The sequence below is a fragment of the Chamaea fasciata genome, unplaced genomic scaffold (assembly GCF_029207755.1).
Source record: "Chamaea fasciata isolate MVZ Bird 193981 ecotype frontalis unplaced genomic scaffold, bChaFas1.0.hap1 SCAF_22, whole genome shotgun sequence".
Taxonomy (NCBI): Eukaryota; Metazoa; Chordata; class Aves; order Passeriformes; family Sylviidae; genus Chamaea; species Chamaea fasciata.
Window position 1 is genome coordinate 2,752,632 of NW_027094107.1, and position 27,004 is coordinate 2,779,635.

At 49.3% G+C, this 27,004-nt stretch overlaps 1 protein-coding gene and 1 long non-coding RNA gene across 2 annotated transcripts; one reads left to right on the top strand and one right to left on the bottom strand.

Annotated features, from left to right (window-relative positions):
- The first annotated feature begins 239 nt into the window (after positions 1-239).
- On the top strand, positions 240-11,752 carry CUNH8orf48 (chromosome unknown C8orf48 homolog). The gene is made up of 6 exons (XM_066202378.1): positions 240-282; positions 1,169-1,412; positions 1,932-2,072; positions 7,508-7,719; positions 9,114-9,266; positions 10,282-11,752. Exons 2-6 carry the CDS (start codon positions 1,178-1,180, stop codon positions 10,384-10,386), a joined length of 846 nt encoding a protein of 281 aa, XP_066058475.1. The 5' UTR covers positions 240-282; positions 1,169-1,177; the 3' UTR covers positions 10,387-11,752.
- Positions 11,753-15,916: 4,164 nt separating this feature from the next.
- On the bottom strand, positions 15,917-26,532 carry LOC136300330 (uncharacterized). The gene is made up of 3 exons (XR_010723667.1): positions 26,311-26,532; positions 19,237-19,281; positions 15,917-17,822 (listed from the first exon to the last, which is right to left on the bottom strand). It is a non-coding gene; the product is annotated as an uncharacterized lncRNA (long non-coding RNA).
- Between the last annotated feature and the right edge of the window lie 472 nt (positions 26,533-27,004).

A 27,004-nucleotide genomic window follows, 5' to 3' on the forward strand; every position in this document is an offset into this window, starting at 1 on the left:
GTGGGACACGACCGGGACTCGGTGCGGGGCACGACCGGGACTCGGTGCGGGGCACGACCGGGACTCGGTGCGGGGCACGACCGGGACTCGGTGCGGGGCACGACCGGGACTCGGTGTGGGGCACGACCGGGACTCGGTACGAAGCACGCCACCGATCCCGTATACCCGGGCCCATGTCGGGGCCGGATTTTCCGCCGGAGCCGCGGCCGGCCCGGGCTCCCCGCCCCGCTCCGCCCTCAGCGCCCGGGGCCGCCCCTTCCCTGCCGGGGAAGCCGGGCCGGGGTAAGGAGAGAGTTCCAGAGGCCGGGAGGAGGAAAAAAGCGGCTTTTAGAGCCCGTCCCTGAGGGCCGAGAGGAGGGAGGGAAGGGCAGAGCAGCTCCCGGAGCCCGTGAGGGCGGACACGGGCCTGGCTGCGGATCACCGGGCTCGGAGCTGCTGGAGCGGGGCCGGGGCTGGAGCCCTCAGAGCCCGTTCCAGAGCCCGAAGGGGCTCCAGGAGAGCTGGAGAGGGGCTGGGGACAAGGGATGGAGGGACAGGGCACAGGGAATGGCTTCCCACTGCCACAGGGCAGGGCTGGATGGGAGACTGGGCGGGAATTGTTCCCTGGGAGGGCGGGCAGGCCCTGGCACAGGGTGCCCAGAGCAGCTGTGGCTGCCCCTGGATCCCTGGCAGTGCCCAAGGCCAGGCTGGACACTGGGGCTGGGAGCAGCCTGGGACAGTGGGAGGATTTTTCCCACTCTCTCATCTAACTATACTTTCTTGCCCTTTCAACTCATTCCCCCTTGTTCCATCACTACCTGCTGTTGTAAATACTCTTACCTCATCTTTCCCGTAAGTTCCTTTTAGATGCTAGAAAGGGGAAAATTTGCATTTAATTTGTTAAATGAAGAATTTTATCCAAGCGTCACTGTAATCACTGCAGATTTGAAAGGAATGCTGCTCAGATTTCACAGCTAATGTTCAGTGCTAATTGGTACTGTACATTTATCCCGTGGATCTGAACGTGTGCTGCTCTCATCCGTGCTTTGGCTTGATCACAACTGAGCTGTGATTTTACCCACCTGTTGTGCTGGTTAAATCTGGTGTGATGTGACTGTGACACAATCTATATCCCACACTGCTGTGAGTAAGCCTGTGAAACTGGCCTTGTTTTTGTTTTTATTTGCAGTGCTGCCCCATGGCCACTGCCCCAGCAGAGAGCTCCGGGAGCCATGGCAAGGGGCTGGAGATGAGCCACAGTCACAGCAGCTCTGCTTTGGACTACTCAGGAGACACCTTTGAGTCCTTCAGTGAGGAGGAGGAGGAGGAGAGCGAAGCTCCTGGATCCTGGTGTTCCACAGAGGATTTGGAGGGGGCAGCTGTGTCAGAGGCGTTGGAAATCTCAGCATCACTGGCAGGCCAAAGTCCTGCAGGTATGCTGAGCTCTCCCTGGCTGAGGCCTGTGTTTCACAGCTTCAAAAAGTGCAGGGGGGACTTGAATCAGCAGAAATAAATGTGAAAATTGCATACAGTGTCCTTGCTGTGCAAAGGGCCCACCAGATCCACGCTTCGGACAGCTCCATGGGAAGGACTTGGCCATGGAAGTCATTCCCTAGTGTAATCTTGTGATGCTGAAATTCTGTTGGCACCTTAAAAAACAATTCTCCAAGCTGCTTTTTACTGTGCACGAAAAGTAACTAGGCCATAAAACATTTTTTCCGTGGGCTAGTTCCAGGATTTGAAATAATGGAGAGGGCTGGGTAGGACCTTAAAGCTGCATGAGATGAGGGATGAAGCAGAAGCTGAAATCTGTGGCCTCATCTGTGCATTGCTGTGGCTCAGGGTTCCTCCTCCCTCAGCAGGGAGAGCTGGCACATTCAAGTGGAGGATTATTTGCCTCCCACTTTGCTTTCCTCACAATATGTGTTCAAAGTTGCCTTTTTTCCTTGCAGAGGAGGAGTCTGAAGCAGTGGACCCAGCTGTGGAAAGAGCTGCCATAGGAAAATGGATTGATGCCATGGGAAAATGGATTGATCTGAAAAATAAAGACACGGGGGTTAGGCCAGACAAACCTGTCATCAGAGCTCCTGCTGGTGAGTTGGGTAACTTCAGCAGTGCTTATAATTGTTTCTTTTGGAAGGAGGTGTAAACTTGACTTAAATTTTACACACAGGCTATTAAATTAAGACAGCTAATTAACCTGGCTTAAGCAGCCAAGTAATTTAGTACAAAGTTTCTCTTCTGTGCTTTCTTGGAGAGGAGTTTGTCTCCCATATGACACATGGCTGACATTATCCTGATGTTGCATCACCATGAAAACCTGGAAAAGTACATTAAAAATGTCCCCACATTTGACATTTAATTGTTTAATGTAATTGTTTAATTTAATTCAGGTTTTTTTCTCTCCAGCTGTAGAGGTACTAGGAAATTTGGGCGTTTTTCCTTCCAAAATAAACATGACTTCAGAATTTATTGTGTGAAATGTTTTCCCCCCCTTGCTGATCAACAGAATTGATAATTGAATTGTTTGCCCTGTTTTAGTTCCTTTCCCAAGCTGAGGGAGGCAGTAGGGCACCAATTTTGGCAGGAACAATGGAGCAGCTTTACCCAAATGATGATGGAGTGTAGGGAGGAGGAGGAGAAGGGGAAGGAGGAAGGAAGGATCCATTTCCATGCACTGGTTATGCAAGGAACTGTGAGAGCAGATGGTGGGATGCAAGCCCTGCTCAAGTCTGTCAAAAAGTGGGTCAGAGGTGCTATTTTTAATTAAGAAAAAAGAGCAAGAAAGCTGTAATTGAGCAAAAAATAATGGGAGCAGACGGGGAATCTTCCTCAATCTGCACGCTGATGGGAAGCGAGCAAACTTGGAGTTTTGTGGGTCACTGTGAGACTGATCAACCACGAGATCCTCCTGCCTGGGCACTTCATGGCATGGGATTGGTGTAGCAGCATCCTCAAAGCACCCCTCCATCCTAAAAAAGCAGCAGCTCAGGTCACTTCCAGGCTGTTGGGAATTGCAGAGCTCCTTCCCCACCGCGGTGAGTCAGTGCTGGGGGTTCCTGACTCATCCCCGCATTTCTCTCTTCCTGCAGTCCAGGGAAGGCAGCTTGTGTGGAGCAGCTCATCTGCAGCAGGGAGGCTCCTCCAGGAGAGTCTTCCTAAAATACATCAGAGCCCTGTGACTGGTTCCTGGAGGCACTGAAAGGGACCTGACAGAGTTCAGAGGCACTGAATGAAAGATAAACCACAGCTGAAGGTTGAGGATGTTTTCCATCTCCACAGGGTTTTCCCTTGAGAGTTGCACACAGAGGATTTTATTCATAGAATCACTTGCAGATCCTTGTAGTTGTGCACCAGAGAATGCTCTGCCTTTGGCTGATGGGTGTTGGTGGCAGGGAGAGTCAGAGTGGTCACTGAGGCTGGAGCAGCAAGCTCTGTTCCTCGGCCTTGAGCTGATGGATGCAGAGCTGGTTTGTCTTTGCTTGTCCTGTCACTGGTCCCTGTGGCAGCCTCAGGTTCATTGATGCTTCCAATGGTCCATGTGAAGAGCACAAAATAGGGTTCATGCTTTTCTTTGATGCAAACACAGTACCCAGCCATGAAATCCCCAAATTAATCATAATTAGCCATGCCCTGCATTTTTTATTGCAGAATATTACCATAAAATAAGCACAGCAACTTCTGTCTTCTGATACCTATAAATGCTTCTCTTGGACTTAATCCTTCAGCACTTGGTAGCCCCCAAATCTTGTACTGTTTTAGCAGCCTGGAGATGGTTCTTTTCATGCACCAGATGAGCTCCCCTAGAGGTGGATTGCTGCACAGTGGATTGCTCCTCAGAACACTCAGCTCAGTGAATCGTGTGCACCAAGCACACAGGTACTCTGAGTTAGGGTTTGCTTTATTGCCTCAAGACTTTCCTTCTCATCTTGCAGCATCATTTTTATTTTTCATGGTTTTCTTTGTGGGCTGAAAGGAGAAAAGCACCTCCTGGTCTCAGGAGAAGTGAGAAATTTTCATCAGAGTTGTCTTTGTCCCTCCACCCCACTGTGGTAGCACGAGCTGTTATTAGGCAAAGGCATCACAACACCACTGTAAATTCTCAATTCCACAGGGATTGCTCCACGTTAGTCATCTTTAAAATGTACTCAGGAAACTGCAGTTCTTCAGCTTGGATGGATCTGAAAATTCAGGTGGGGCTCTTTACCCCCCTGGCTGGTGCTGTGCTCACGAGTTGCCTCTCACTTTTGTAACGTGTCTCCATGAAATGCTTTGCCTGTTTATCTCTCTGCGCTGTTACCACTGCACTATTGCTGTAATTGCTCCCTGGCAGGGTGGGCAGGCCCTGGCACAGGTGCCCTAGATCCCTGGCAGTGCCCAAGGCCAGGCTGGATGGGGCTGGGAGCAGCCTGGGACAGTGAGATGTGTCCCAGGGTGGCACTGTGCTTTAAGGTCCTTCCAACCCAGGTGTTTGTGTGACTCTGGGATGATTCACTGTGCTGGAGGAGTTTTACTCATTTTAAATTCCTATTTGTGATGAACAGCCTGACATTTCAGCCTGTTTCTCTCGGTTCTGTGTTACCTGCAGGGGTCTTTCGTATGCTCTTTGCTGGTCAGGCTGTCAGCATGTTCATCTGAACTGTAAAATCAATTTAGGTCATTATGAAGATGTTATCTGGAGCTGCAGAGGTAAAACCTTACTGAAGAGCAGTTATTGATTATTGCCTTTCACAGTTACCTCTTTTTACTTTTTATCTTCTCTAAAATAGAGTATTAGTAGGGAATAATAACAATAAAATGCCAGCCAACTTTCCTATTAAATCAAAGCTAAACATCAAAGGAAAAGGAAACTCATAAAGATTTTCTTCTTTTACTCCCTCCTCGTGGATTTCACATCACACTTAAGGCTGGAGTTGTAGACAGACAGCAAACCCTGCTGAGGTCACTGAGTTCTGACCCCCTCAGCAGGGTTTGGGATGCAGACATGCGGATTAGCTTAGCTGTCCTGGGCTGCTGGAATCACAGCAGCTTCCTGCTGCACTTTGTGGGGCTTCACTTCCCAAACATTCCATGTTTTGTGACCTTCCTGCTGAGTGAGATGGGGCTGGGATTGATGCTGGTGTCACTTGGGCTGCTCTTGTCACCTGCTCTGCCTTACTCCTCTCCAGTGGAGAGAGGGAACGCTGGGTTTGCAGCAACCAAACATCAGGAAAATGTCCTTGTGCAGCAGCCATTGGCACTGGCAGGCATTCCCTGCACTGACCTTAGGAGAAGGAGCATTCCAGCATGTCTGGATCACACATGGAAAAGAGGGAATCTGAGAGAGACACGGAATAAACCCAACCCCCAAAGCAAGTGCTGAGATCCCCTGGGCAGGTGAACCTCCCACACCTGGGGGAAATCTGAATGTCTAAATACTTCAGTCAAAAGACACACTTTTCTCGTCTTTTTTTGGGTTTGTCTCAGTAGAATTCTAGTCCTTGATTCCTCATTTATATTTCTGAAATTCCTGTTAAACAGGAGTTAATGTGAAGAAATAACTCCAGCACTGAGTCGTGCCCTGAGGTTTAAAAATTGCTGTTCCCTTTGCTAGTGTTTCTCCTGAAGTCTGGAGGTGCAGATGAGCAGATGGGTGGGTGTGTGGCAGCACAGGATTTATGCATTATTAGAAGCCAATTCTTAATAAAATTGCACTTGTGGATGTCAGAAGAACCTTAAGTGAGTTACTCAGACTGGTATTAAACTGTCACTAAATGCTCAGTGGACCTTATGTGTTTTACTTCTCCCTCTGAGTACTCAAATGCTTTTGTTCTGGGTTTTTTCCCCACCTCACAATGGTAACTTTTCAGTCTTTTTATTCATTCTGTGTTCAGCATAAATGAACCTGCCAGGAATATTTTATTAGTGTGATTAAACCCAGTAGTGGCACATGATTTCCACTTTTTTACGGGATTCTTGTAAGGAAAACCAGCTAATGACTGAAATGGTGGTTTCCATTCAGATATTTATGATGCTCCCTCAGAATTTTTTGAAATTAAATTTCATTTTAAGGTATTGCTAATTCTTATTTATCTGTCTATTAATTGTCACCATGTCCTTGCTTTTAATCATTTTGATACATCTTCTTAGGAGGATTAAATTGCACAGTGATGCTCAATTCTGAACTGTGGTGATTTGCACTTAAACATATTTTCCATGATGTCCATGGAGCCACAAAATTCCTGCTTTGCTGAGTTTTAATTATGGATTCTCTTATCCATTGGATTTCTGAGGAGATGCTCGATTTCTTTGCAGAATTCCACAGCTCTGTCTTTTGCACTCAGGGGAATTTAGGGCAAGTTTTATATTCCTGTTGTTCAGTATTTCGAGGATTTGTGTTGTGAGACTGGAATGCCAAGTGCCTGTCTGGAAATGAAATTAAATCATTTCCCGATTTAATTTTCCAGAAGAAAACCAGAATGTGGAGGGGTTGTTTAAATGGTCTAATCCAACCAGAATGTGGAGGGGTTGTTTAAATGGTCTAACCCGACCTCCCAGCAGGAATTTGGGGGTGAATCCTTGGAGTTAAACTGGCCACACTTTGGAGTCATCACCTGCCTGACTTTGGGGGAACTCTGGCCATGGAAACCTGGAGAGTTGTGGTGTGTCCACCTCACCCAGCCCCGTCTCGTGCTGATGTCCATGAAATACTGCACTGACTGTGCTCTAAGCCTCTGGAAAATCTCCCCCAAAGCCCTGAGTGAAGTTGTTAATCCATCCTAACCTGCCCAGCTGAAGTCTAATATCTATTTTATTTATTTTCACATGCCACTGGGAAGGATAGGAGAAGCTGAAAGAGGGGATGATATTTTTTAAATAAGATCTTATAAAGAATTTAGGCAATGATTGTTGAAGCTTTAGAGGAAAAGTGTTTTCTAATTGCATTTCCTCCAAAAAAAAAAAAAAAGCCTTTCTGTAGTTTGTGGAATTTATTGGAGTTTCTAGAATTTATTATTCCAGAGTGACTTCAGTGGACACTGCCTCTAATTTTTCTTACAAATTGCTCCTTAGAGTTATTGATGAAGGGCTCTCTTGAAATATTAATTAATTTGGGTTTAGCAAGCTGTAGTTTCAGGTAGTGAGATGCTAAATCTGTATTATTGACAGCCAGTTTATTTAATGTCATAGTGTTTAACTGCTTGCTTTGCTAATCTGTTCATCCTGTGCCATTAACCTTTTGTCTTTTTATTTCCTCCCATCCTTGGAGCCTGTTTTGGAGCCATTTATTGTGCAGGTTCCTACAGCTCCCATCCACATTTGTGTTTAAATTCTGGTTTTGGAGCCTGTTTTAGAGCCATTTATTGTGTAAGTTCCTACAGCTCCCATCCACATTTGTGTTTAAATTCTGCTCTGCTGTTGCTGCAGGCAGGGCCTGACCCTGCGTTTGGGTTTTCCTGGGTGACACGAGGTCACACAGCTAAAGAGCAGCAATTCCCCTTTCCCTGACACAGTCATTGATGCTCTCGTCCTGTTGATTTCTGGCTGGCAGGAATTGCTGAGTTATCCCGTGGAGAACTGGACGCTCTCAGGTCTTTCTGCAGCAGGAGGATCAGTGGGATGCAGCAGGAGCAGGCAGAGAAGTGCAGGAAGCTGCAGTGGGCAGTCCCAGCAAGGCAAACTGAGACAGAAGACTGCTGTGCTGTTCCTGCCCAGCTGATGAACAGGATCCTGCTGGAAAACACCAGGGAGGCTGTGAAACAGGTACTGAGGGAGATTTTTCCTAAATTCTGGGAGAACCACTGGAGAAAAAAGCCAAAATATCAGGATCAAGTTAGGCAGACCTTACTGATGCCAGGCTGGGGCCTCTGGAAGAGGTTTTGGGTTGATATCCCAAGATTTATCTTTCTCATTTCTTAGACATCACTGTAGAACTGTTGCCTGGTGATAAAATCCTGATTTGTGTGATTGAGCAAGGCTGGGATCATAATTCATTTTACAAGAAGGCCTGGATGAGCTGAAGGAAAAAGCCTTTTATTTCTGGTTGTGTTTGCCCCATTTATTTGTCAAATTATTCTGCATTTTATTTGTTGTGAAGTCTGAGTGACTCCGGGATTAGAAGAATTCCAAAGACAAAACCTCCCCATGCCCCCAGCTTTCTTAGGCATTAGGTAATACTGATAAAAGCAGTTCCAATAAAATCCTGCTGACCTCAGTCCCTGCTTAAGAAGCCTCTGTCTCATCTTTACCCAATTCAAATCTCTTTTTTTGTCACCAGCCCACTGTTTTTTTTTTCCCACCACAGGGTGGGTTTTATGCCCCAGCTCCAGCCCTCAGCCCTGCACCTAAATATAACACTTTAAAGTCAGTTCTGGTGTGATAATTATTTCAGGCTTCCTGTCTGTTAAAACGATTTTGACATTTCAGCCATCTGCTTTTTTAATTTCTAATAATGTTAATCCACCTTGCAGATTTTGTGGAATTTTTATTTCCTCTTTATTTCTCTCACATTGTGGGGATACATTCCCTAAGAAAAATAAACTTTATCTGCTCTTCTGCTTGGTTCTGTCTGCAGCTCCAAACAACAACATTTTTATCCAGAGAAGTCAGAGAAAAGGGGACCGAGAGGCCTGGGATGGGGCTTTCTTGGGTTGATTCCCCTGCTTTTGTCACAGTTTAATGTGTTTGTGGAGCCAGATGGAATATGAGTCAATTGAATCAGATAAAACCATTGATATTTCATAAAAGCACAAACCCTGGGATTTGTGTGATGCTGTTAAATAGGCTTAAGATTTCATGGTGGATAAACTAACCTGGGAATCACTGAGCAGCACTGGTTATCTTACAGACACAACTGCAGAGTTTGGGTTGGATTCTGGCTCAGAGCTGCCTGTTTGAACTAACTGCTCCAGAGTTTATTTGCCTCTTAATTTATTTATAAAATGTATAAATATAATGTATAGTCATAACCCCTCTGGTTGGTGTTTAAGGCTTTGCACACAGTCAGCATAGGAGCAGTTATAGATGGTGGAATTGTCACTGAATTATTTTTTCACTGCCTAAAAAGCCAATTTTTGTCTTTAGACAGTACCTCTGTGTATTTTTATTAATTGTTCTCAAAGTTGGCGGGCTCATGGCATCAAAGTTTCCTCTTCCAGGTGACAGAAGCTGAAATCCACGAGGCTTCAACATGTCCTGACTGCCAGCAGAAGAGAGCAGAGCTGGCCCAGGTTGCCTTTCTCAGGCAAAAAAAGACTCTGCTGGAAGGTGCTTTGATCCAAAGGAAATTGGAAGAACAGTTCTACTCCAGAGTAAGCAAATCTTGTTGAAAACCATTTTTGCTACATTTTATAGGTGCTGTAATGGAAGAATCTGTGATTCAGATTCCCCCTGACACATGGCAGTGAGATCAGTGCAAAGCTAAATAGAATTTGGGTCCCTATCATTAATAAAATGCCTGGGACCAAGGTTCTCCTCAAGTCATTTGAGCTGCTTGATTTATGGAAGCTGAAGGTCATTCCCAGGATGTCCTGGAATTGGTTTTGTGTCCCTTTTGATTTTGTCTCCCCAGTTTGTTTTCTGCTGGGCTGTCCAAGCTGAAATGGCAAATTAAATGATGTGATAGGAGGTAACTGCCCATTCTGGGCTTCCTTGCTCACCCTTTGCCTTGGGAATCTTGGAACAGGACACTGCAATGTGTGATGGAGGCTGAGGCCTTGGGACACTGAGATTTCTTCTTGGAATTCCTGTCTCTGTGCCAGTGTCCCCAAGGCTGAAGCTTTGTTGGTAGGAAATGCCTCTGGAGCAGCTGGGTGAGCAAAGAAATGTGCAGAATTCCTTGGGTTCCCTGTGGCTGTTCTTCAGGAGGATCCTCCTGAAGGAAGAGCTCCTCTCTGCCCCCCTGGGAAGTCAGACTGAAGGCAGGAGCCTTCCTGCAGCTCCCAGGTCTCTTCCCATGTTGATGAGCAGGGTGGGTGGGAGTTCCTGCTGCACCACACATTCTTTTCTTCCCTAATAATTCCAGTCTCCAGAGTTCTGACTCTTCCTCACTCCATACCTAAGGTTTAAGAGCTTCAGTCTCAGGTGAGGCCTCACTTTTCCTCACTTTCCCCCCCCCTGCTTTTCCCTGTCCCTCCTTAGGGAAGAATCCTGGTTTTGGGCCATGCTGTTGGACAGAGTTTTTAAACAGAGTCCTTTCAAACCCACCAAAGTGTGTGGATGAGGGCTGCCCACCTGGCTGGGTTTGAGGGACTGGGTGTGTGATCCACGCCAGCAGAAATGGCAGGAATACAATGCTAATAATTCCGTGTTTCCTTTCTGCTTCAGGACATGCTCACACTTCTAGGAGAAGCGCTCAGAAGCTTTCCCAAACCTTCAGAGGATCCCAGGGATCTGTGGCAAAGGCTAAAGGAAATGGAAGGCCTGAGTTAACCATAACTCCAGTGGATGAAGAACTGGGAGAGCCTCCTGTGGGCAGTCACCTCCAGAATTCCAATGATTTTGGATCTGAGCCGCTCTGGCAGTGATGGATTGGGTGCTGCTTTAATATTCCTGCAGGTGGAACCAGATCTGCCTGCCTGGGTGTGAGTCAACCCTTTCTCCTTCCTCAATGCAAATGTTGCAATATACTGTAATCCATCTCCATAGGTTTCTCAAATTCCAGAAGCCATCAGTTTCCATTATTAATCTGGCAAGGCAGAAGTATTGTTTTGCTGTGGGATTGCTGTGGGATTGCAGAGCAGCTCCCAGCTGCTTCCATCCATAAGGAAAATAAATGATTCCGTTTGCCAGGGCAGGGAGGTGTAATTACTGCATTCCAGCTCAGTCTTTGCCCACTGTCTCGTGGTAAATTGAAAGTGAGAGCCTCTGGTGGAGGACAAAAAGCAAAGTTAACTGTAGAAAGCAGTAAAATGAAATGCAGTATTGATAAAAGGGAAATAATGAGGCTGTAACAGAAATTAATCAGCGGGACTGGGGATGCTAATGGGATGAGAAATGATAATAAATTAATCATGAAATCTGTATAGGATAGAGAGAAAAAAAACCAACAGATTAAAGCCAGAATGAGAATTGTAAGAAAATGCTTTGAAATTTGTTGTAATTTTTCAAGATGATGAAGTCACTGTTGTTCAAAGATTGGTTCAGTACACATGCAAATAAAACAGAATTGTGTTGGGAATCCTTGGGTTAGACAGTGAAATCATCCTGTCTGTGGCCTCCAAAGCCTGCTGCTGCTCTGTGGGCACTCTGCAGCCCCTCTGTGATCAGAGCAGGGGCTCAGCCCTTGCTCCAGCCATGGCCTGACTCTCCTCAGCCTCCCATTTCCTGATTTCTCTGCATTCACAGCTCTGTGGAAATCTTGGAGGAATATTCCTATCTATGAACCCACGCTGTATTTTTGTGCCAAAGCAGAGAGGATTAAATGCCCGTTGCATTTTCCACACAAACCTGCTGAAGTGGGCTTTGTATTTCATGTGGTTGTTTCCTTCTCGTGCTCTGTATTGTTTATCAGAGTCCTTGAGGGCTGTTTAGCCTCCTGTTCTCATTTCCCAAAATCCAGTGGAAGACCTGGAGGGAAATGCTGAGATATAAACAGAAGTGTTAACAAAGTTCTGCCTTTTGCTGCTTAAAAATCTGCTCTGAGTGATTGCCCTGGGAGTGGATCCTGAGTAGGTCAAGCCCCAGGTGGGAGCCCAGCCCAGCCCTGAGTTACTCAGTGCTGGTTGTCCTTGCAAACAGCTTTAATAGTCCATCAAAAATATTCCCCTGCAAACATCCCCTTTTGAATTGTCCCTGCAGAGCACCTGGATACTGAATAAACTCTGCTTGTTTCTTCCTGCTGCTCTGAAATCCTTAGAAATGTTTAAATCCCTTCAATCTCCTGCCTTCCAAGCTTTTCATGGATACCCCACCTCTGCTCCTTACTTGTTTTGGTCTGCACTCCCTGGTTCTCTGGGCCTTTGGAATCACAGAATCACCAGGTTGGATGAGACCTTCAAGATCATCAAATCCAACCCAGCCCTAACACCTCAACTAAACCATGGCACTGAGTGCCACATCCAGGCTTTCCTTAAACACACCCAGGGATGGTGACTCCACCACTTCCCCAGGCAGACCATTCCAGTGCTTTATCACTCTTTCTGTAAGGAACTTTATCCTGATATCCAGCCTGTATTTCCCTTGGTGCAGCCTGAGGCTGTGTCCTTTTGTTCTGTCAGTGCTGCCTGCAGAAAGAGACCAACCCCCACCTGAGCACAGCCACCTTTCGGGGAGTTACTGAGTGATAAGGTCACCCCTGAGTCTGCTTTTCTCCAGGCTGAACAACCCCAGCTCCCTCAGCTGTTCCTCACAGGGTTTGTGTTCCCAGCTCCTCACCAGCCTCGTGGCCTCTGGATGTGCTCAAGAGTCCCAATGTCCTTCCTAAACTGAGGGGCCAGAGCTGGACACAGCACTCAGTGTCCATCCTAAACTGAGACACCAGAGCTGGACACAGCACTCAGTGTCCATCCTAAACTGAGGGGCCAGAGCTGGACACAGCACTCAGTGTCCATCCTAAACTGAGACACCAGAGCTGGACACAGCACTCAGTGCCCATCCTAAACCTTGGGGCCAGAGCTGGACACAGCACTCAGTGTCCATCCTAAACTGAGACACCAGAGCTGGACACAGCACTCAGTGTCCATCCTAAACTGAGGGGCCAGAGCTGGACACAGCACTCAGTGTCCTTCCTAAACTGAGACACCAGAGCTGGACACAGCACTCAGTGTCCATCCTAAACTGAGATCCCAGAGCTGGACACAGCACTCAGTGTCCATCCTAAACTGAGACACCAGAGCTGGACACAGCACTCAGTGTCCATCCTAAACTGAGACACCAGAGCTGGACACAGCACTCAGTGTCCATCCTAAACTGAGACACCAGAGCTGGACACAGCACTCAGTGTCCATCCTAAACTGAGACACCAGAGCTGGACACAGCACTCAGTGTCCATCCTAAACTGAGGGGACAGAGCTGGACACAGCACTCAGTGTCCATCCTAAACTGAGGGGTCAGAATTGGACACAGCACTCGAGGTGCTGCCCAACCAGTGCCAAGTCCAGGGGCAGAATGACCTCCCTGCTCCTGCTGGCCACACCATTCCTGATCCAGGAGCCACTGGCCCTCCTGGCCACCAGGGCACCCCCTGGCTCATGACTGCTGACCAGTCCCCCCAGGTCCCTTTCCTCCTGGGCACTGTCCAGCCACACCCTCCCCAGCCTATACGGCTGCAGGGGGTTATTGAAGTCTCTGCAAACCCTGGGAAAGGCACCCAGAATTTCAGGTGGAGCCTTGGAAGGGCTGTCAGGTATACAGGAGGTGATCAGGAACTGAATCCTTTGAAAATGTCTTTTTGTGGCACAGATCTCAGCCCTTGCAGACCCACAAAAAGTGACTTCCACGCTCGTGTTGGTATTTTTGTTTTCAGAACACAGAAGCTTTCTAGAGCTACTGAATTTTCTTTGCAGCCGCTGTCAAGCCTTTCTATAAATCCTGAACTGTGAGTTATTTGGGTTATGTGTCTGACAGTGTTTGTCTGTAGAACAGCATCCTACTCACACACAGTGCCTGCACAGCTCGTTTGTTTGCATAAATGTTACAAACAGAACTCAGGTAACTCCTCAAGAAAATCAAAGCAGATCTTGCTGATGGCTGTTGAATGCATTTTCCTTCTGCTCACTACAGTTGTTTCATTCTTTTATCATGACTCTGAGATCTGAGTGTTTTTCTTTAGCACCTCTTAGAGATATGCAATGGAATGAATGATCCAAGTCCTTAAATAATTTATTTCCTAATCCTGCAGTTTTTGAGGCTGGAGATCCAAAACTCTGCCAGGGAGGATGTGGGAAAGAGGGTGGATGGTGTAGGATCCTTTTTCCTCTTCCAGGAGCTTCTCCATCCAGCAGCAGATTTTTCTTTTGATCCAGAGGAACCTCAAGACTCTGCTCAAGGAATATTGACTCATCTGCTGCCTGGTTTGTGCTTGCTGGGGCATAAAAAGAGCAGGGTGGCTCAAGAGGGATTCCTCGGGAAAAGCAGCTATGGCTGTGAAACAAATCAATCTGCCTCTTCAAAGTGCTCTGCAGCTTTGCCTTTGTGGCTTTTGTGCCGCCCAGAGTTGCATGATTTAATCTTCTGGATGGTTGCTGATGTGGTGGGGTCCATTGCTTTGAACTCTGTGCTAAGAGAGAAGATTTCTCCCATCTCAGTTGTTCCATGCTCTGTGTATGCTGATACTCACTTTTGGGATGTTGGATTTTATAACTGACCCTTTGGAGGAATTTATATCCCTCAAATTATCATTAAAATCAGTTTCCCATGGACTGCAGCACTGTAACTTTCCCTTTCATTTGCTCTAGCTTGATAAAAAAACCACCCTGCATTCCAGGCTCCCTCATTCCACAGTCTCCTTTCCATCCATCTCTTAGGCTCTGGGAATTTGTATCTCTAGGAGGAACTTCCATCTCAATCCCAACAGGCTGCTAGCCCAGCTCTGAGTGGGAATGAAGTTTTAGTGTTATTAACTCCCCTGGATGTGAGCTGCCAACAAAGCTAAACATTCCATATGCCCTGTTCTGGTGGAAGGGGGCCCTGCCTGTGCCCAGGGCATGGCACTGGATGAGCTTTAAGGTCCCTTCCCACCCAAACCATTCCACGGTTCTGGGATATTTGAATCTGGATTTCCAGCTACTGAGGAAATCTCTTGTGCTCCCCTGGTCCAGTGCAGGGTCATAGAAGAGTTTGAGTTGGAAGAGACCTTCCAAAGGCCACCTAACCCACCCTTCCATGGCAGGAGCACCTTCCACTGCTCCAGTGTGACCCAGCTGGCCTTGGACACTTCAGGGATCCGGGGGCAGCCACAGCTTCTCTGGGAATTCTGTTCCAGGACCTCTCCACCCTCAGTGTAGAAACCTGTATCCGATTAAACCAACCCTCCTGCAGGTCAAACCTTGTCCCTTGTCCTGGGGGCACAGGGCCTGCTGAGAGCTGTGCCCCATCTTTCCTGCCGGCCCCCTTCAGGTCCAGGAATGTGTCCCTGCAGCCTTCCCTTCTCCAGATGAACATTCCCAACTCTGTTTGTCCTCACAGGAGAGAGGCTCCAGCCTTCAGGGCATCTCTGTGGCCTCCTTTCATTAATCCTAGACCTTTCTCTGAAGTTACACGAAGATCTGAATTCCAGGCTCCCCTGGGGTGCCTCAGTGCCTCCTCAGAAATTCCCCCCAGGGGGTTGGGGTGTGGTGAGACTCAGGCATTTTTTTAGTTTCAGTTTTTGCCACAGCCAGTTTGATGAGGTTCCAAGAAGAGAAGCTGAACCCATTCATTCACATTGGGAACTTGACAAAAGTTTCAGCTGGTGGCACCAAGGCCAGGGTTTTGCTGATGGAAGGGCTCGTGTTCCCCTGTGGAGCTGGAGCTGCCCCAGCTCTCAGTAAAGCCCTGAGCTGAGTGCAGTCCCCTCAAACCATCCACACATCCTCCAGCAAGAGCTGCAGTGCCCCCAGCTCTGCATTCTTCAAGCCTTTTCCGATCTCCTTGAATTCTTCAATTTTATTACCACTGGATGTGATTTTCAGAGAGTGATTTTTGATTATGCACCGGGTGTGCATATCAGCCCTGCCTGCCCCAGGGCTGCTTTCCTGACTACTCTGGGTTTAAATGATGGCAAAACAGATATCAATCCTAAAAAAACACCACATTTGCATTGTTTTCATGCAACTAATTGTCCCGTTTTTGTTTTTGTTATTGTTTTTTCTCTCCACAACTGATTTTGAAGATCTTTGGCAGCACTGACAACAGCAGGATGTGGATGGGAGATAAGGGGGAGTGGATTCCTTCTGTCAGGGTCCTGCATCTTCCACATTGCCTAAAGAACTGATCAGGGCACTTAAAAAACCAAACCCAAACATTTTCCAGCCTCTGGGCATGGATATTCACTGCTTATTTATTCATTTATTTATTCTGTAATAAAATAGTACTGTTCTCACAGACTAGGCTGTATGATCCATAAATACCCTTGTAAAATAGATTTGTAGCATGTAACAGAACCCTTTAGAATATTCTGTGAAAATTCTTTTTTGTTGTTGTTGTTGATAGCACTTTCAGAACATTTCCATCCTTCATCCTGACATTTTGAAATAGAACATTTTTTGCCTACAGAGGTAAGTTTACAGCATCATCACAGTATTATAGCTTGTTTAAAAATACATACAGCAGTACTGGTAATTGCAAGCAAGCTGTAGACTTGAGCAGGGGGCTGGTGGCAACTTCACATGGTTTCTACTTTATAAAACAATGACATTTATTAATATTACATCCATCACTCGGTTAGAAAAGATGACTTAGATGTGCTACTCACAATAAATCTGTCAGTTCTCTGTGACATCACAGGCTATGGAAATAGAAACACACCATGATAGGGGAGGTTTAAAAAGGATTCGATGCCTAATTTAAAAAAAAAAAAAGGGAGTTAGGCTGTCTCTTCCCTTGGGAATTTGAGTTCCATTAACACTGGATGTCCTTAATCCATTTGTGGGAGTGCCACGAGCACCTCTGAGCACAGCCCTGGTGTGAAGGGAACACTGAAATGTCAGCCCTGGCCCACGGGGAGCTCTTCAGGAGCAGCCTGGGAGCTCCTTCACTCCCCACTCCAGGTGGGTTCCAGCACCTTCAGCCCCTGTTGGGATCCCCTGCTTTGGGATACCCCAAATCTGCCTCTTCACCTTCCACTGGGTTTTCAAAAGAGTGAAAGCAACAGATTGAAAGGTACTTGTTCAGTAAGACACAGAAAATTGTGGTTAGGGTTGGAATGGACCTAAAAACTCATCCCATTCCACCCCTGCCATGGGCAGGGACGCCTTCCATTATCCCAGGGTGATCCAGCCTGGCCTTGGGCACTTCCAGGGATCCAGGGGCAGCCACAGCTTCTCTGGGAACCTGTGCCAGGGCCTGCCCGCCCTCACAGGCACTGCCACAATTTGCCCAGTGAGGATTAAAATGGCAGAAGAGATTAAAAATACATCATTGCATTGGTTTTACTTGGCACAAATGAGACTAAATGTATAAATATATATATATATATATGTATAATAAAGCTGTAGGAAATCTCCAAACTGCTAACAACTCTTAGAAATGAGATAAAACAAAGATGTATTTGCTTGGAAATTTCAAATTTGCAGTTCTCTCATGATTTTCATTTTCAGGTGATTCAAGAGTACTTCATGGTGCATCCTGGTTTTCTCTTTGTTTTATGAAACAAGTCCCGGTGTGCTTTGGCAAGTGCTCTTTTCCTGGTCTCTCTGATACTCCTCTTGTGCCTTCTGCAGTCTTTTCCCTCGGAGCTTCCACTTGTGGAAGCAGTAGGTGATGAGGGATGTCATTACCAGGGAGAAGATGAGGACCAGCACGACGATCAGGGCGATGGTGGATGAGAGGGACCCCTCCAGCTGCTCGCTCTCCGTGTCCCTGGTGGAGTTCATGGAGTTCACCAAAGCAAAGGTCTCATAATCTGCTGAGGCCAAAAGGGCAGCTCCAGGAGCCTCCTTGAACTTGGGCCTCATTGGGGCTGCGGAGCTGCTGTCGGAATTGCTGGAGAAGCAGGACTAGGGCTGCCCTGTCACCGCGGGCAGCCAGCTTTCCCCTCGGCTGCTGCAGGCATAGGGGAGGCTCAGCACCGGCGTTTGGAGCCAGGGGGTGCAGGAACAGCAGCCTGTGGCACAAAGTTCCCAGGACAGGAAAGATTTATCCCAGGTGTTGAGGGCAGGAATGTGTTGCCTTCTTCATCAAGGGGCAGGGAAGGCTCGGCCAGCTGCCACTTTGGGATTCCTTCTTTTCTGCAAGAGATAATTGGAGAAAATCCAATCAGTTTTCCAGTGGTGGCAGAGCTTGTCCTGGGGCTGAAAGCAAAGCAAGTGCTGCAACAAGTGTAACTTTCTATCTGAGGAATTATTTTCAGTGAAAGGTCTTTTTTTCTTCCCCAAAATATTCCCAAGGGAGGGAAATCAAAGGTCTGTTTTGTACATTACCCACATCGACAAAATCAGCTGCAAATGGGAGTTCTCACATTAATGAAGGGGGTTCATTTCCCCTCTTCTGTGTATCTGCTCTTGGACTGGGCTTGGATTTGGGGGTTTAATCCTCTGGAGTTTTAGTTACAGTGGAATAGAGGAAGTTTCCTCACTGATTGCAAATCTGGGATCTGGAGAAAGGTCCTGGATGAAAAACCACCCCGGATTATTGGAGAGGTGAGCTCCCCTGCAGGCACTGAGCTGTAAACTAGCATTTAACCTCCCCACCCTTCCACAGTTCTGATGGACTTTCAAAGACTTTAAAGTCATTTGCCTTTGATATGTGCTGTGTGTGACAAATCCTGAAAAATTCACTTATCTGAGCAGTTCCGAAGTCCAAAGCTGCTCTGCCCTCCCCGTTCCCTCCCTGATCCAAATCCCATTTTGGAGTTAAACGTGAGGAACAAGGTTGCTCTGCTCTTGATTCCTGCTTCCAGCCGGGACAGGAGGATTTGCCCCGGGGTATTTTCCTTTGAGGAGCTGTAAGTATGTTCAGGGCTATTTATTTCAAATAACAGCTTGCTCCAAACCCCCTCCACCCTCCTCCCAAATGCTTGGAGGCCAAAATTAGGTTCCAGAGATCTCGGAGCATCATTGTTTGGAGATGCTCTGTTTGAGAGGATGCAGTTCATCCTCTTTATAGAAATAAAGTTCATCCCACTCAGGCTCACAGAGAACCGAGGGTCTCTTTTCCTAATTAACAGCACATTCTGATTAGTAATAACCACTGTTTATATAGCTGAGCATTCTGTTGGTGCTAAAAGATGTAAATAACAGTTCCTGCCAGTTTGGAACAATATGTTCACAGAGTCGGGGAGAAATGGGGGTTTTCAGGGAAGTTTAGAGCTCAGATTTTGCCGTGGTTGAGGGAGAGCTGATGGGAAGCTCATTTCACGTAAAGGGACCGAGTGCGACGTGGCTCATCTTTGATGAACGTCTACAGGTGGCACTGCCGGCGAGTCGTGCATCAGGAGGGGCTGACAACAGAATAGCTAAGTGCTCCTTGGCCCCGGATTCAACATCTCTCTCAAGTAGCCTGAAGAAAGAAACTGCAATCAAAGCACTTGAGAGGCTGAGAAATGGCCCTCTGATGGATGGAGCAGCCAAGTGTCCACCTCCTGCGGGACTGAGGAGGGGGGATGTCTCGGGCCGGAGGGAAATCTGATCTTGTCATACTTGCCTGAACCTGGATCTCATCTCATCTGTGTCCGCCGCTGTCAGACCCCTGGGGAAGGAGAAAACAAACACAAAGTGACAACGCAGCTGGTTCTGTGCCGTAACTGCCCCATCCGAGCAGGGAAAGGGAATTCCAAAGCCAAACCAGGAACGATTTTCCATCTCCAACCTGCAGAGCTCTGCTTGTGCTTCAGCTGCACTGTGGGGAAGGAAACGGCTTTTCTGGGCAAATCCCCTGCCGGCAACCTCAGGGCTCGGGTGGTGCCTGTGCTGGGGGCTCTGGAGTGACACTGACCAAACCTGTGGGCGACAGCGGTGCCACCGCTGCTCCCGCGGGTGACACAGCAGTGCCACCACTGCTCCTGTGGGTGACAGCGGTGCCACCACTGCCACCGCGGGTGACACAGCAGTGCCACCACTGCTCCCGCGGGTGACAGCAGTGCCACCACTGCCACCGCGGGTGACACAGCAGTGCCACCACTGCTCCCGTGGGTGACACAGCAGTGCCACCACTGCTCCCGCGGGTGACAGCAGTGCCACCACTGCTCCCGCGGGTGACACAGCAGTGCCACCACTGCCCCCGTGGGTGACACACCAGTGCCACCACTGCTCCCGTGGGTGACAGCAGTGCCACCACTGCTCCCGCGGGTGACAGCAGTGCCACCACTGCTCCCGCGGGTGACACAGCAGTGCCACCACTGCTCCTGTGGGTGACACAGCAGTGCCACCACTGCTCCCGCGGGTGACACAGCAGTGCCACCACTGCTCCTGTGGGTGACACAGCAGTGCCACCACTGCTCCCGTGGGTGACAGCAGTGCCACCACTGCTCCCGTGGGTGACACAGCAGTGCCACCACTGCTCCTGTGGGTGACACAGCAGTGCCACCACTGCTCCCGTGGGTGACAGCAGTGCCACCACTGCTCCCGTGGGTGACACAGCAGTGCCACCACTGCCCCCGTGGGTGACAGCGGTGCCACCACTGCTGCCTGAGGGCCAGGACTGCTCTTTGCTGCTGCTCAGGGATGGATTGGGGAAGCAGACTGGAGAGCAAAGGGGGACACACACCCCCGGACCTGCCAGCCACGGCTGGAGGCCTCTCCCGGTGTGTGCCCCGGCAGGAGCAGTGCCAGGGAAGCTGCCAGGGAGAAGCTCTTTCCCGGGAATCCCTGGGTGGGTGTGATGTGAGGGCTGGTGGCACAAGGAGCTGCTCCTGACACAATTCCAGCCTGGAAGGGAGGCAGGCAGGGCCAGCAGTGCTCCAGAGGAGCCGCTCCAGGCTGGGGAAGCCGAGAGGAGCCCGGTGAGATTCAGGCCTCGGAACGATCAGCTCACATCCCATCCGCTGGATCTCACTGGCAGCTCATCCTCAGGAGGACACTTCCCATTAAAATCCCCCCAACCTCTTCCTTTTCCATGCTTTAACTCAGTTCCAGCAGCAGAGAGTAAATGAAGCTGAGATTGTTTGGTGGGGTTTCTGTGAGTCAGAAGCCTTCAGCGGCTTTGGCCTGAGCGTTGCAAACATTGCAATCAGGAGCTCAGGGCTGGGCATGTTTAATTCCCATTAAAATATATTGGAAAGATCCGTGTATTGACAAAAATAATGTGATTTTTCTTTTTAAATCTGGAAATTTGTTAGGATAAACTTCTTGTGCGAGCACATTAGAATATCTGGAGGTCAAATTCATTTTGAAAGCTTTTAATGAAATAAAAGTGTTTTACTCTGGTAGTTACACAAGCTCAGGCTCTTGGTGTAGCACGTCCTTGCCTCGGGGTGGACTTCCCTACCCTAGCTCATGTTCCCTGGTCTTTTTTAGCAAGTTATAAAGTGAAGTACAACTCAGTACAAGATGGGGAGGACAAAATCTGCTCCTTGATTTGTAATATCCTTAGGACAGGCATTGTCTTCCCTTTGTTCTCCAAGTCTGACCTTTGAGGACCTCAGAGAGAAATAGATTTTTGAGGGTTTTTTTACAGTTTTTGAGGGTGGAAAGCGAGAGAGGGCTGGGTGCAATTTATACGAGAGGAACAAAGGAAATGACAGTAAAAAAGCCCAGGGTCTCAAGATGAATTCAGGTTATTGGCATCTGTCAAATACTGAATTACTGAAAAGAGATAAGAATGTTCATCAACAGCTTTTTGATTTCCCTGAGAGCCCTCCCTTTTATGAGGGCCAACCTTGCCTCTGTTTGCCAGGCTTGGTAATAATGATGTTATCAGTGTTACGTTCAAGACAGAAATTATGATTTGCATTGTCTTCCTAAACATAAATAAATTTTAAAAAATCAAAATACTCGGTGGAAGATCAGACTGAAGTTTTATTGGATATGGTTTGGGGCTTTTATATAGTTAGGAGAAGTCTGGTTTTCTTTTCAAAGTGACCGAGTTCAGTGAATGTCTGGAATTTTCAGGTTTGCTGGCAGGATGAAGGGCAGGAATCCCACGTGAGCTGCTGCAGCTGCCTGGCTCCAAAGGGAAGCCGATGGCACATCCCTGACCCTCGGGATGACTCCCACTTCCTGATGGGGCTGATAAAGAACGCCGATAAGGACATCAAAAGAAGCAGTGAGGAAAAGGAACAGCCCTGCTCTTAAAGGAACACAAACGCGGCTTTCCAAAGGAAAGGTGACTGCCCTGAAACCACAAACTGCTCCTCGGGAGCTGATAGAAAAATCTCTTTGATAGCAGGGGAACCTTGGGTCCTGTCTTTGTGTCTCACGTCCTCGTCGCCCCACTCACCGTGCTCTTCCCACTGTTGAATTGCTCCCCGCATTCATGTAGCCCTAAATATATATTGATTTTTTTAAACATAGTTTCAGGCTTGCTTTCCTCCCTTTTGCCTTCAGCTCTCTTGTAAATCTCCCCGCTGCCTTTCAAATTGCCTCTTCCATTTTAATTGCATTAGGGAGGAATGCAGCTCCTCTCTCAGCATTTGCATCTTTTTGATGTGAAAACACTGGGATGAAAGGTGCCCCTCATGCTCCAACCTGATATGGGAACGGCTCTTTCTCCTCCTCCCCCAGAGCTGGGCAGCGAGACACCAACTCCAACACTTGTGCTCAGATAAAAGGCACAGTGGGAGTGGGAGCACTGCAAGGGGGACGAGGAGGAGGAAAGGAGAGGAGGAAGGGATGGGAGAAGGCAGAAAACGCTTGGAAAAACACAGCGAGGTGTTTTAGCCTTGCTGCATCTTCTATAAACTCACAGGAAAAAAAGGCCGGGCTTTAAGAGTACTTAAAACAGCTCCATAAATATATCTGTATTTATTTTTGGATGCTTAAAATACTTTTGGAACTCGGCAGGTTTCAAGTCTCCTAAGTGCTGCAGTTTAATTCCTGGAGGCTCCGTATCCTTTGGGATGTGTGTTGTTCCCATGCACTGTATTTGTGGTGCCACCAGGTTCGTGGGTGTTAAACACCACTGACTTACCTGCAAAGTCCTCACCTTAAACCTCTTCATGCCTCTTTCTTCTGTAGTGTTAATCTCCAAAGAGGAAAATCCAAATCCCACTTTTCCATGTGGCCACCCCCGAAACGTCATTCGCATAAACCCCTTGTGATTGCGCCCAGCGCTAGAACTGGCACCTGAGAGAAAGGCTGGAGCGAGCCAATTCATCTTTTAATTAAGTGTCCAAAACTCTAGCCCTGCTTTTATCCCGGTGAACAAGAAACCTCTGCTCTTCACTGTTGTTCAGCGTGTTCTGTCTTTGTTATTCCTGAAGAGGAGAAAAAGGCTGCGAGTCTGGGGATCACTCATTCCAGCCCTGGCCAGATCCACCAGCCAGGGGAAAGTTGTGTTCCTAAAAAAGGATCAATACCTGGTGGGATCCTGATCCTCCTGGGAGCTGCCCTGGCCTGGGATAACTTTGTGTACAACAAAACCCGGTAATTTTAGAGCAGAACCATTTTCCCTCTGCCTTGAGAGATCCTGAGCAGAACAATCCTGTGCCACTGCTCGGGACGTTTTGGGGGTCAGAGGAGCTGCTGTGGGCTGTGCTCAGCAGGGTCAGAAATGTAAGGTGCTGCTTTCCTGGGCATTTGTTTGACAGAGGACCCACGTGAGGATAATTCTGGTTTTCATTTTAGTGGAGTAATCCCTTGAGGTGTAGATTCATTAAAGCCACAGGTGTGTTTGGCTTTAGGCTCTCTCTGGAGCTGATTTCCATCCTACCGATTTTGTTGGTGACCTCGGATAGTTTAATGTGTTAATTTAGCCAAAGTGTGAATTGATCAACACCAGCAGCTTGTCGGGTGTGATCACAGCCTCCTCGTCACTGCCTGTTTTGGCAGATCTGAGCTTTGGGCTGTGCAAAATCCAAATCCTCGTGGAATGGTTCCTGTTCCCAAGAACAAATTCCACCAAGGTCATGCACAGACTGAACAATCGATGGATTCCCTCCCTAAAGCAGCCACTGGAAGGTGCCTGGGGTAGATATTTTAACCTTCTCGTCCAGGAAAGGTGAGGAAAGTTTATTATCCTGACTATAGGAATCCTTGGATGAGTGGTGAGAGGGAAGTTCACTGTCCTGACCATTGGAATGCTTGGATGCCATTTTTAGGGTGGTTTTGAATCTGTGGGAAATGCTCCCCAGAGGTGTGAGGACTGAGCTGGCACAAACATGTGAGGAGGAGACATTGGGGTTTATTCTTTTCACAGGAATAATAATAATAATAATTATTATTATTATTATTTAAAGCTAGGAAAGGGTCTGGATTTTTTCCCTTTTTTCCAGGCGTTCTCTGAGCATGTTCCTTCCACGTGTTCCCTTCCAAAGAGGCTTCACTGCCTTCTAAAAGCTCTGTTGAGGTTGTTTTTCTCCAAGCAGCACCACTATTGCTGTTTTTGGAGGGTGGATTTTCCTGAGCAGCCATTCCTGCCACAGGAGCAGCTTCCCTCATCAGCTCAAGAGTACACCCTGCAAAATGAGGATTCTTTGTCTCTTTGCAATTAGTTTGTGGTTCACTCATTGCTGATTTCGTTCAGACTCATTTTTTATGCTGCTCTTCCCCTCCAAAATCAGGGGCAGTTCCATCCTGTGATTCCAGAGGCAGCCTGGGAATTTCCCCTTGGTCCATATTTTAGATGTTATTCTGTGCAAACACAAACCCTGGAGCGAGCAGTCCCCAAACCTACACTGAGCTTAAATTGCTCAGTGATTTTTTTTCCCCCATTTGCTGTTTTTAGGCTCAATGTGCCCCAAAGTTACAGGATTTTTGGAGCCAGGACAAGCAGTGCATGTACAGGTGGGTGATTAATTGTTGAATTAGAAGGGAAACGAAAACTGAATTCAAATAAAAACCCCAAACCTAAGAATGCTCATAAAATGTAACCCTGAGCCCATCAATGGCCTTTTTGTTCAATTCTCATTCTGTGCACAGCTGAAGGAGGGTTTTAATTCTGGCCTAATTGTGAAGGGATGAACAAATTTGGTCTGGTTTTGTGTCCCCCTCCCTATTTAATCTCTCCTATTTTCTCCTGCCCTACCGTGAGCGAGGAAAGCCAAAGCTGGGATGCTGCAGCCTTTATCTCAGATCTAAAATCTGACTGAAACTCCTGGGATAGATTTGTTAAAAAAGAAAAAAAAAAAGTTGCAAAGAGCAAAAGACCCTTTGAACATTCCAGTTTTCATCCATCTCCTTTCAAAAGAAAACTCCGCTGCTCTTGATGAGCAGGCCCAGTCTAGGACTGCGCTGAATTCACTACTCAGGGAATTTCACCTTTAAATTGTGCTGGGAAATAAGAAGTTAAAGGGTGGGAGGGAGCAGGGGCTGGGAGGGGGAGTGATGAGTGTCAGTTTAGAGGCAGCTGCTTTGTCTGTACATTTCTGGAATAAAATCACATTTCTTTTCCCGCAGCACAGGCTAGGAATAGTTCCTGTGGGATTTGGGAGTTGCAGGTGAGCAGGAGCAGCCTCCCCTCCTCTCCCCACGGGCAGCGCGGGGAGCTGAACTGCTGTGCACGGAACTGCTCCCGCCACCGAGGCTGAAGGAGGGGATGAAGGCTTGGAGCACTCAGTGCTTACAGCCCTGCCCTTCCTTTGAGCTTCCAGTCCCATTCCCGACGGGAGAAGCGATGCGGGCTCAGGGAACGTGTTGGAGATGGCCACGGCAGCGCTGCCGGCGCCGGGAGGGGACGGGGACAGCCCCGCGGGGCTGAGCTGCAGGAGGGATGGGAAGGCTCAGGGATCCCTGGAGCCCGGGGATGGAGCGGAGGATGGCAGAGGAGCGGCAGCGCGGCCGGGGTGCCCGGGACAGCTTCGGGAGCAGCTCCTGGGGCAGGGCGGGGTGTGGGGAGCTGTGTCACACCTGCCACACCTGGGAGCAGGGCAGGACCCCGGTGGGGACGGCGAGTGGCCTCGGGCCGGGCTGGGGACAGCGGGGCGGGCAGGGCAGCCCTGGAGCCTGGCAGGGACCGTGTCGGTGCCACCCGCGGGTACCGTGCCGTGCCAGCCTGGCCCGGGCTGTCCCGGTGCCGTGCCAGCCCGCACACCAGTGCCGTGCCGTGCCAGCCCGCACACCAGTGCCGTGCCGTGCCAGTCCGCACACCGGTCCCACGCTGCCCGGCGCGGTGCCAGCCTTGCACGCAGGAATCTCAGCGCCGTGCCAGGCAGGTACCGCGCTGCCCGGCGCCGTGCCGTGCCGTGCCAGCAGCCTGCACACCAGTGCCGTGCCGTGCCAGCCTGCACACCAGTGCCGTGCTATGCCAGCCTGCACACCAGTGCCGTGCCGCCCGCACGCTGGTACCACGCTGCCCGGTGCCGTGCCAGCCCTGCCCACGGGGATCACGGTGCCGTGCCAGCCCGAACGCCGGTGCCGTGCCGTGCCGTGCCAGCCGTGCCCGCAGCAGCGCCGCGTCCCCCGCGGGGGCTGCGGGGCCGGGATGCAGCGGAGCATCCCCGGGCTCTGCCGCAGGCGCTGCCATCGCCGCCGCTCGCCGGGAATCGGCCCCGGAGGCGCAGCCCTCCGGGAAGGGGCACAGCCGGACGGGCACAGGGCCGGGGCCATTTCGGAATCGCCCCCGCCGTCCCCTCGCTCCCGCCCGCACCTCGGCACAAAGCAGCCGCCGCAGCCGCTCACTCACCTGCTCCGGCCGCGTCCTCCCGGCTCGCCGGGACTGCGTGGGGCCGGCAGCCCGGGCAGGGGGCCCCGAGCCCGGCCGGTGGCCCTTGGTGGCCCCGAGCCCGGCCGGTGGCCCTTGGTGGCCCCGAGCCCGGCCGGTGGCCCGCGGCGGTGGCCCCGAGCCCTGGCCCGCTTTGCCCCGAGCCGGCGGTGCCGCAGCTGCAGCGAGGGTGGGACCGCTCCACACCCCCTCGGCAGCACCATCTGAGCCCGGCCGAATTTGTCAACTTTATTTAGGGGAAGAATGGATCACATGGGGAGCCTCGCCGAGCTGGGAGGAGCGTGGCGGTGCAGAATCAGGTCAGCGGCAGAAACGCGAGTTAGTCACGGCCAGCGGCAGCGATGGGAGAGGCAGAGAACAGCCTGAGACAAAGGCAGGGGACGCTGGTGGGAATTCAGCGCTGTCTCCCCTTCTCTGGCCATTAGGCAGGGTAATTTGGCGCTCCCTTTATCGGGTGAATTTTCCTAATCGAGTACGAAATAGAGTGGAATGTGAAGGAAATGTTTTCAGCTTCCGAGTGCTCGTGAGCGCATTCGTCCTGCCGAGCATTCCCACAGCTTTTTCTTTTCCCATCTCTGTCCTGCTGTGTGTACTGATCCAGCCCCAGAGAAATGGGTGCTACAGACCCATCCCAGAGCAGCGCATCCCACAGCCC